The 11,621-nt window shown below is 36.7% G+C and overlaps 1 protein-coding gene across 1 annotated transcript; it reads right to left on the bottom strand.

The window, feature by feature from the left end:
• Positions 1-485: 485 nt before the first annotated feature.
• LOC150078627 (histone H3) lies at positions 486-899 on the bottom strand. Its single transcript, XM_090383645.1, has one exon. It carries the CDS (start codon positions 894-896, stop codon positions 486-488), a length of 411 nt encoding a protein of 136 aa, XP_090239771.1. The 5' UTR covers positions 897-899.
• Between the last annotated feature and the right edge of the window lie 10,722 nt (positions 900-11,621).

Raw genomic sequence — 11,621 nt, 5'->3', positions numbered from 1 at the left:
GGCTAAAATCCCATAAAAAAAAAAAAGTGGGCCATTCAATCGACATAGGCTCAGCCTCAAAAGGAATCATTACGAATTTTGCAGCCCCGCCAATGCATATGGCCATGCGTTATAACACAGCCCAGTATGCTAATTTACTAAAAAAAAAAAAAAAAAAAGCGTGCAATACTTAGAACTATTACTAACGCTGTCTGCCCCGCAAAAAATTATTCGTGTAGTAGAGGAATGGTCAATAAACATTGCACTCGCATTAACTTCCTGTAGGGTAGACTAAATCACTATTAAGAAAGTGAGGGGGTGCAAGAATTGCAAATTTTCCAGCTAAATTATCAGCGGTACTCTATAAAAGCACATTATAACGCTAAAACAGCGCAATCTTCGAAGCAAGTCCTATAAATACAAGAATAATCAATATTGAGTACGAGTATGACAATCCCTTTATCAGAAGGTGTGGCCCTTAAAAGGGCCGTTGAGGTTTGAACACTTTATGCTCGCTCTCCTCGGATACGCCGAGCAAGCTGGATGTCTTTTGGCATTATAGTAACTCGCTTGGCATGGATTGCGCACAAGTTGGTATCTTCAAATAAGCCAACGAGATATGCTTCACTAGCTTCCTGCAGAGCCATCACCGCTGAGCTTTGGAAACGGAGGTCAGTCTTGAAATCTTGCGCGATTTCACGAACGAGTCGTTGGAAGGGCAGCTTTCGGATTAACAACTCTGTAGACTTCTGGTAACGCCTGATTTCTCTCAAGGCAACAGTACCCGGCCTGTAACGATGGGGTTTCTTCACTCCTCCAGTTGCAGGAGCACTCTTTCGGGCAGCTTTGGTGGCCAGCTGCTTTCTGGGTGCCTTACCTCCGGTAGATTTTCGGGCAGTTTGCTTAGTACGAGCCATCACTAGAACACGAGCAGAAAAATCACTACAAATGAAAGTTCCCGGGCGCACAGGCCTTTTTATAGAGAGTCCGACTTGTCGGGCTCTCTGATTGGCTAGGAAAATTCTATCCAAACAAGCATTCTGATTGGTCTCTTTACGAAAACTGCAACTTTCACACTATTTTTGTATTCGTACTTTACAACAAAATAACTGAAATTAGCACGATTAAATCCGTTCATAATTTAAGATTTATTAATTCATTTAATTATTTTTAAACTGTCAAGAAAAATTTTACGAAAAGTTTTTCTGATGTGTAGATTTTCAGCTGTACTGTGTTAAAACAGTAGTATTAATCAATAAAATGAGACAATGGTTTGTTTTAAAATATTAAAAGTATATAATACATGCAATATTATACACGTAGACACAATATAAAAGGTCTAGAGAAAATATCAGCAAATTAAATTTGTTGTGCGACATGTAATGGAGTAAATGAAATATACTCGAAGTCGACATACACACAAGTCAAAATTATACTTGTTATTGTAATATTTATAAGGTTTTTCTTTTCTAGTGAAATATAAAAGTTATTTAATATGAAATGTAAAATATAAAAGTTATTTAATATGAAATGTAAAATATAAAAGTTACATATTAAAAGTTAAATATATGTGTAATGGATATTTCGAATATGCTTCACAAATTGAGATGACAACATACAAAAAATGCGACCATCTACAAACCTATTAAATGCAGTTTTCGATCTGTGTGTGTGAATTGTTTTGTGATCAGCAAAACATTTCTAAAAGTGTTTTAATCTTACAAACTACAAAGGTGATTAGAATGGAATTTCGGAAGTAATTCGATATATTAAATGAGTATGTATTACATAATACTTCTAGTATTCACACTCGAAGTATGAATTTACATAATTTACATTATATTTGTATGAAATTAAATGTGGAAGTCAAATAATCAAAACAACTACGCGTTCATTAATCGAAAGGCAATGTATAAATGTTAATTAAATTAAAAACTTGAAGTTTAATTCATAACAGAAATTAGTTATAAAATTGAAATTCAATCAAGATTTCGTAGGAGCTCTCTCAGACGTCGTCTTAATTCAATTTTTGGAACGTCGAAAAGCAACACCTCGATTATAGTATATTATCTACAATGGCGGTCCAGCCTTCGTGTTCAAGATGGAATGTGAAAGTTATCATATAATAGCTTCTAGATAATCAAAAGGAAATGGAATGTATACTTGCCAAATTCAAAATCTGACGATTAAAGTAACTCAAATGGTTATTCTATTTCGCAAAGAAAAATTCTTTGTTTCCATGAGCTCTCTCTCTCTCTCCTGACAATTCTGCAAAGAAATCAGATTATTGTTAATTACTTTTCCAAAAATTATTAGTTGAACGTTGTACTGTTGAGCCATTTTGAAGTATTCTACCATTTCTGCCAGGGTTTCGTCCATTTTAGCGTTTTGTTACCCCTCTTTGCTTTCAAAAAAAAATAATAAATAAATAAACAGAAATAAAAATGAATCGGAGTACACAGGAAATATGTAATTTAAAAGCAAAGAATATCCAGTAATCGATATCGCTAATGAAATAAGTAAAGTTGTGTGCTTTATAAACTCGAAAAATCTCTAATGGAAATGATGGAATAACTTTCTGATAGTTATCTGTTCCACTGCGTTTCATCATGGATCTAAGGGAAGCATTACCACAACTATTTTTGGTGCCTGCTTGTAATTATTATTATTATTATTAGCCATATGGCGCAAGGAAGCCTGAGGCTTATGCTGCGCCAGCCAAAAAAAATTACCGAGATACCTTAAGAGAGAGAGGGAGGAATCACCAAGAAAGAGAAGAATTATGATTTCCAGCTGAGAACGCTGGATGTGCCAAGTAATATTCAACCTTCATTTAGTGCTAATGAACTTTCAAGTTATTCAACAAATCAACATTAATATATAACAGTTATTCATAGAATGTACAATACTATCTTCCGTTTTTGTAAATTTATAATGTTTTCTCTTTGGAAGTTCAAGGCAAATGATTTATTATATTTTTATACTTCAATTGTTATTTGAAGAAGACTGTATACAAGGGAAAGAAACTGAATTTTAGTTTTATTCATTGTTGGAAAGATCAGGGAGTACACTTTGTCTCTTCTTCCTGTTTTGGTTTTGGCTAGTATAGTTTCTAGTAAGTTCAGCATAATTTGCTATGTAATATTCAGACACAGTATGGGTTTGCTAAGGGAAAGTCTTGTCTGACAAATTTGATAGGATATTATGATGTGGTTACAAAGGAACTGGATGCAAAAAATAATTTTGATATCATATATTTGGATTTCAGGAAAGCTTTTGACACTGTTGCGCATGGAAGACTATTGTACAAATTGGAGCAGAATTATTAACGGTAAGTTGCTGCAATGGATAAAAGGATGGTTAAGTGGGAGAAGACAGAGGGTGGTAATCAATGGGTGCTGCTCTTCTTGGACTAATGTTATTAGTGGAATCCCACAGGGTTCGGTGTTAGGTCTACTGTTGTTTTGTATATTTATCAAGGATATTGATGAAGGTATATCAGGCTTAATGTCAAAGTTTGCAGATGATACAAAGGTTGGCAGGGTTGTTAATGACAGTCATGGCAGTGTGCTACTGCAACAGGATCTAGATAATTTGGGCAGATGGGCTAAGAAGTGGCAACTGAAGTTTATAAATGCAAATGAAGCCTTGACAAATGCAAAGTACTGCATATGGGAAGAAGTAACCCCAGAGAAACGTACCAACTCTATGGTACTACACTTCAGGTGGTAGAAAATGAAAAAGACCTGGCAGTAATTGTGCAGTCAGATATGAAGTTTTCTGAGCAATGCAGACAGGCTGCCAGGGCAGGTCATGGGGTTTTGTCAATGATATATAGGAATTTTGCTAGCAGGGAAAAGGAGGTGATTGTCCCTCTGTATAAGGCAATGGTCAGGCCACGCCTTGAGTACTGCATACAGGTCTGCAGGCCTCATTTTAGGAAGGATGTAGATTTGCTTGAGCATGTACAGAGAAGGGCAACAAGATTGGTGAGGGGAATGATGGGATCCTCTTACCAAGAGAGGCTTAAGTTCTGCAAATTGCAGTGGTTGGAGACTAGGCACTTGCGCGGTGATCTGATTGAGGTGTATAAGGCCTTGAATGGGTTTAGCACGCTGAATTCTGATGGGATCCTTCCACTTGTTCAGATTACGAACCTAAGGGGGCATAAATTCAAATTAAGAAAAGACAGATGTAGAATAGATGTGCGGAAATTTGCCTTTAGCCAGCGGGTGGTTAATTGCTGGAACAAACTTCCATCTGTCGTTGTGGAAGTTGATAGGTTGAATAAATTTAAGGAGGTACTGGACAGGCATTTGGAGGGAATGGTGTGATTTTTTTTTTTTTTTTTTTTTTTTTTTGGCTGATGCTGCATAAGCTCATACACTTGCTTTCTTGCATCAAATGCCACTGCTACTACTACTACTACTCCAGGAGAGAAAAAAATATAAAATGCCACTATAGATGAATTTTCTCTTTCGAATTGCATGTCTTTAAAACATTTATAGAAACTATATTGGAAATGTAAGAGTTAATTACTGAAACTATATTATTATTATTATTAGCTATATGGTGCAAGGAAGCCTGAGGCTTATGCTGCACCAGCCAAAAAAAAAAAAAAAAAAAAAATCCCGAGTTACCCTAAGAGAGAGAGAGAGAGAGTCAAAAGTAGAAAGGAATCATCAAGAAAGAGAAGAATGATGAAATCCAGCTCAGGACCCTGGGTGTGCCAAGCCTATACTCACCAGATGTGAGCCCCTAGGGTCATAGAATAAGAAAAACATAATAATTTTATGGATTTCTCATGTTTTGTTATTCTTATGATTTAATTCAATTTTTTGTGTACAATATTTAACGTAAATGCATAATTGAATTTTTTTATTGTACTATACTTATTAGTCTTATGCAGCTCTTTTCAGATGTGTAAATACTTGTCATAAATAGCTGTTGTTTTAATGGATTTATGTTTTATAGGAAAGACTTTCAAAACAATTTTGAAAGTCTTATAAAACTTTAAAAAAAAATTCATTCATGATTTTAATTCTCTTTTTTGTTTTTTATATACTGATAATATATGTTTAAATAAGACCATTAGAAATGCTGTATGTAATCATTCTGGAATTAATGTCCTGCATGAATTTTTTTTTTTTTTTTCTTGCTGCATCAGAAAGGAGATAAATTGGAAATTACAGACCAATTAGCTTGTCCCACATCTACAAGTTATTCACAAGGGTCATTACTAACAGATTAGAAAGACTACTTGATGAGAATCAACTAAAAGAAAAAGCTGGCTTTAGGACAAGATTCTCAACTAGGGATCAGTTTCATGTAATATCACAGCTAATGGAAAAAGCAAATAAATATAAAAACACCATTATTCCCAGCATTTGTGGATTATGAAAAGGCATTTGACTCCATACAGCATAAGGCAATGTTTCAGGTACTGGAAAGACAAGGTATAGATACCCCATATATTATTATTTTGAAGAAAATATACGAGAATGCTACTTCCTTTATTAGACAAGACAAAGACAGTAGCAAATTTAAATTTAAGAAAGGAGTTCGACAAGGAGACAATATCCCCAAAGATGTTTACTGCTGCCCTTTAAGAAGATTGGACTAGTCACAGAAAGAGGTCAATGTGAATGGAGAGTACCTAAACCATTTACAATTTGCACTTGACATTTTTTTTTTTTTTATATCAACGAGAGGTATTAGAACCTATAGTACTTAGTTCCGTGCTTGCGTTGGAAGTTGAGAAGACGAAATAAGATATTTGTTCACATTGGACTTAAACTTCTGTAGACTGTAATTTTCGGGAAATACGTATGAAGGAAGGTTGTTCCAGAAAACGGCAGTTGAATGAATAAACGAGGAAGATGGTTCTGTGAGTTTCAAGTTGGACAGTAAATGAATGTTGGCTGGTGGCGGCACGTGTTCGGACTGTTTTGAAAGAGAGAGTGGGAATTATAGAAGCCAATTCAGAAGAACAGTGCCCATGGAAATATCTGTAGAAGAGGCATGCAGCAGAAAGAGTATGTCTATGAGACAGCGAGTGGAGAGACTCTGTTAGAGATGAATCATTAATTAACCCAACTGCCCTCTTCTGAACGGAATCAAGAAGCCTAAGAGAGGTTTTGGGGGCACCACCCCAGATGTGGGAACAATATTCCATGGTAGGGCGGATTTGCGATTTGTACAGAGTGAACAGCTGTTTGGAAGAAAAGTAATGGCGAGAAAGAAAGAGAAAACCAAGTTTTTTAGAACATTGCAGAGGAAGCAATATTTGTAATGTGCTTGTGCCAAGAGAGATTAGAAGTCAGAGTAATCCCTAAAAGAGATATATCATTTTGCTTAGAAATCAGAGTGTCACCAAAGATAAGCATAGGAGCAGAACAATCCTTTTTGCGAGATATAAGACAAGACTGAGTTTTAGAAGGATTGAAGTCAACTAAGTTGTCTTTGCCTCACTGGAGAATAACCTGGAGATCGGCATTTAAGGAATTGGTAGCGATTTTTCAGAAGTTGAAGCTGATTGAGCAGGGCAAGGTTTCTCAAAATGGAAAGTGGAATGCAATGTGCTATCATCGGCAAAACTATGGATAGGATTTCCAGTCAATGGAAGAAGGTCATTAATATACAAGAGGAAAAGAGTGGGGGAAAGAACTGAACCTTGGGGGACACCGGCATTAGTGGAGAAGATAGAAGACAGAGAGCCATCTACCATCACCCTCAGTGACCAATCAGAGAGAAACCTGGATAACAAATTACTAAAAACAGTTGGCAAACCATAAGATGGAAGCTTGTTTAGAAGGCCTTTATGCCAAACACAATCGAAAGCCTTTGAGATGTCAACAACAACTGCTTGTGTTTCAACGAACTTTTACATTGAATTAATCCATAAATGAGTAACATTAGCTAGAATATCACCAGTGGATCAACACTGACGGAACCCATACTGGTGATCGTTGATCAGATGGAAGGTTTCTAGGTAGTTTAAGAGTTGGCGGTTAATTGATTTCTCCATTACTTTAGAAAGAGTAGAAGTAATTGCAATAGGATGATAATTGGATGGGAGGGATTTGTCACCCTTTTTAGGAACTGGCTGGATATGAGCAAATTTTCAAGCAGAAGGAAAATCACCTTTCGAATAAGAAAGTGAAAAAAGGTGGCAAAGAACAGGAATAAGTTTGGAAGCACACGTTTTGAGAACAAGTGAAGAAATACCATCGGAACATGGAGCTTTCTTAGCATCAAGATTCGTCAAAATCCTTCTGACATCCTTTTGACGGAAGACCACAGGAGGCATTGAATTTTTATTGAGTTTTACCAAGATCATTAATACATGAGTTGGAAGAAAAATGGGATGCTACCAGATCAGCTTTATCCTTGGCTGAAGTGACAACAGCACCATCTGGTTTGGACAGAGTGGGAGCAGGGATGGGCAAAAGTTGCAGCCAATAGCTTTGGCAAGAGACCAGAATGCTCGGCTACGTTTAGGGCAAGAAGCAAGTTTTCTACTCTTAGCCTGTTCAAACTCTAGTTTGAACTGATTAATAACTGCTTTACAATTGTTGCGAGCTTTGGTGTAGGCAGAAAATGAAACTGAGAATTAGAAACAAACCAATTACGATATGCAACATTCTTCTCTTGAACAGCCTTAGTACATTTATTGGAAAACAAAGGTTTAGATAAAGGACGAGATTTAGTCCTTTATCTAAGTGGAGTTGTGGATAAAGGATTCCATTCCTGCAAGAATAATTTCGCTGACATGATCTGAGCAAACGGTGACATCAGAAGTTTTGAAACAGTAATCCGACGAAGGAAAAGAAATCTTGCAGGTCATCCCATTTTGCATTCTTGTAATGCCAAACAATACGAAGTTGGGAATAGCCGTGAAATAAAGGCTCCATTGGAGAAGAGACAATCACCAAGTTGTGATCTGAGGTGCCTAAAGGACCACTCACTTTGACCGTGTACTTAGAAGGGTTGTTTGTGAGAAAAAGATCAAGCATGTTGGCTGTATGGTTAGGATTGTCCGGTATTCTTATAGGTAAATGACAATCTGTGCAAGGTCATTAGTAATTGCAAAAGCCTCAGCATCTCGACCAGCTGGGTCAGTGTGACTAGAAAACAGAAGCCAGTTGGAGTTGAGAACATTAAAATCACCATGGAAAATTACCTCACTGTTGGGAAAGTTGGACTGGAGAACATCAAGTTCCAAAGAGAGGAAGTCAAAGAGCTCCAAGTGATTAGTGGAGTTGGGGGAACAGTAGAGACAAAAGAAGAATTTGACACAATGAGGTAGAGAGATTTTAAGCCAGAGAAGATCGAAAAGAGGAGATTCCAAAACCAAGTCTCTGACAGGGAATATCAGAACGGACATATGCACAAGTACGACATTTGAGGCGAAAGGAATCACAGCAAATAATTTGGGTAACTGAAATGACATTGTGATCATAAGCCCCGATCCCAAAGAATTAGAGGAAAATCTTAATGAGTTATGCAGAGTTAGTAAGGATTTTGGACTAAAGATGAATATGGCAAAAACAAAAGTAATGATGAACAAGTATGCCACAGAAAGGGATATAATCGTTGAAGGAGCAGTAATTGAAAAGGTGGAATCATATACTTATCTGGGACAAGTCATTAGCTGTAATAATGATAAATGGCTGTAAGTCAAAAGAAGAATAAATTTCAGATATATAGCATTCAGGAAATATAGTCACATACTGAGGAGTAATATCCCAATTTGTCTGAAACAAAAAATTATGAACCAACATATACTCCCCAGCAAGACTTATCGAAGTAAAACTAGGACACTTACCAAAAGAATGGAAGAGAAGCCGAAAACTACACAGCAAAGAATCGAACAAATTATATTTGGAAACCGACTGTTAGATAAGAATATAAACACATGGATTAGGCAGCAAACTCAAGTAAAGGGCATTCTCATCAGAATTAAAGAACTGAAATGGACTTGGGCAGGACACATAGCTCAAAGACATGATGACAGATGGACTAAGAAAATAACAGAAGGTACCCAAGAGGAAATAAAGGAAAACCAGGAAGACAACAATGGAGAGGGACAGATGAAATTCAATAGTTCGTAGGTAGTAAATGAATGGCTATTGCACAAAACAGAAGAAACTGAAAAGTTGCTGGAGTAGCCTTCATCCTGCAATGGATTTAAAATGGCTGATGACGATGACTGCATGATTCAACTTGTTTGAGATTATGAGTATGATCAAAAAGTTATGGGGCTGGATTTACTATTTCACGCACACACACTGAAGTCAAACAACTAACCGGTGCTGTCAGACAACTAACCCACTTTACACTGAAGTCAAAATTGACTGCACATATTCAGTGGTTCAGCCTCCTCAGTAGTAATGCCAAATCAGATAATGATTTTAGGATGCACTGAAAGTTAGTAAGTTTCATTTATTACTTCATTATTTCATTTACTACAGTGATCAACCAGTTGCAATTTGCTTGCAAACATCATCAGAGGTGATAAGACTAGGATTTATGGCTACAGCTCTAAACCAACTGCAGTAAACTTGGTTATAGCAACCTCGAAAGTAATGAAACATAGTTATAACATCAAAATTAAATCAGTTAAACAAGTTTCCATATGAATATGCCATTTTACCTTGGTTATATTACCATTTCAAAATTGCAAACCTTTGCTATAACCTCAAACTTTCTGATGAATATATATTTCAGAATGTGTAAAACCATTCATTCAGTATCTGCCAGTGTTGTATTTCAAATAGTAATCTACTGTATAGTCTGCATTTATGGTGACCCCAAACATGAAAGGTATTAGTATACTGTATAAAGCCAAGATCATGCAGTAAATGATGCCCTGTTGCTCATAAGTAATTAATTGTCATTCTCAAATGATTCATGGTAGCAAAAGAAGGCATGGAATTCTTTTCCTACCATGTGCGTTGTAGGCCTAATGTCTCGAATGAGTACAATGAACAATTGTACAGAGAAATAGAGTGGGCTAGTAAATCAGAATGTCTTCTAATGGGTGATTTTAACTTCCCAGATATTGACTGGAACTTGTGGGTTGGTCACTCACACACTAGTCAGACTTTTGTGGATTTATTGGATGATTGTTTTCTGCAGCAGCATGTTCGAGAGGCAACCAGAGAGAGTAATACTCTTGATCTGGTTATCAGCAGTGATCATTCGTGTATTAAGAATTTGCAGATAAAGGAACCACTAGGTGGCAGTGATCACAGTGTACTGATGTGAGATTTACTTAAAGATTTAATTACCATCAGGGATAAAGGAAAGGGTTTTTGCTTCCGTAAAGGTGAGTACAGTGGTCTCAGACAGTTTTTAAATTCTGTACAGTGGGATCAACTGACGATGTTATCAACAGTAAATTCTAAGTGGGAAGCATTCAAGGAATTAATCGTGGATGTTACTAAAAGTTTCATACTTATTAAGAAATATTGTTCAAGGTTTAGGCCTAAATGGTTATCAAATGAACTAATGAGACTCGTAACAGAGAAGAAAAATGCATGGGATGCATATAAATTATCAAGCCACTCAGAAGCCTATGGCAGATATAAGCTAGTCTGTAATCAGGTCACAAAGGAGGTTAGGCAGGCGAAGGCAGATTACGAGAAATCCTTGGCAAAAGATGCTAAGAAAAACAGCAAGGATTTCTTTACTTATATAAACTCTAAAAGAAAGGGGATGAATCTGATTGGTCCACTTGACATCGATGGTTCGACTGTTGATGATCCTGCTCAGGTAGCAAACAAACTGAATGAGTATTTTGCATCTACATTCACACATGAGGAATTATTAAGGTTTGAAAATGGCAGAAGGTTATCAAATTGTAGCAGGATACTTAATGATTTTGTAATAACTGAAAGCAAAGTGGAGGAGAAATTGTTGAAGTTAAACATAAGAAAAGCACCTAGGGTGGATGGGATCTATCCAGTTATATTAAAGGAGGCGGCAAATCAACTTAGCCATAATTATGAGAGCATCCTTGGACTCAGGGGAGGTTTCCACTGACTGGAGATGTGCAAATGTATCCCCAATTCACAAAGGGGGATCGAAGGGTGACACGAGTAATTACAGACCAGTTAGTTTAACTTCTGTTCCGGGTAAAATAATGGAGTCACTGGTTCAAGATGCATTGCAGGATCATCTAGACAAGACCGCAGCAATAATTCAGACACAGCATGGATTTGTTAAGGGAAAGTCTTGTCTAACAAATTTGATTGGTTATTATGATGTGTTTACAAAGGAACTGGATGCAAAAAATAATTTTGATATCATATATTTGGATTTCAGGAAAGCTTTTGACACTGTTGCGCATGGAAGACTATTGTACAAATTGGAGCAGAATGGTATTAAGGGTAAGTTTCTACAATGGATAAAAGGATGGTTAAGTGGGAGAAGACAGAGGGTGGTAATCAGTGGGTGCTGCTCTTCGTGGACTAATGTTATTAGTGGAGTGCCACAGGTTTCGGTGTTGGATCCACTGTTGTTTTGAATATTTATCAATGATATTGATGAAGGTATATCAGGCTTAATGTCGAAGTTTGCAGATGATACAAAGGTTGGCAGGGTTGTTAATGACAGTAATGGCAGTTTGCTACTGCAAC

Source organism: Mastigoproctus giganteus, chromosome 10 (assembly GCF_048544385.1).
Source record: "Mastigoproctus giganteus isolate SK-2022 chromosome 10, ASM4854438v1, whole genome shotgun sequence".
NCBI lineage: Eukaryota > Metazoa > Arthropoda > Arachnida > Uropygi > Thelyphonidae > Mastigoproctus > Mastigoproctus giganteus.
This window is presented reverse-complemented; position numbering and strand designations above follow the sequence as displayed.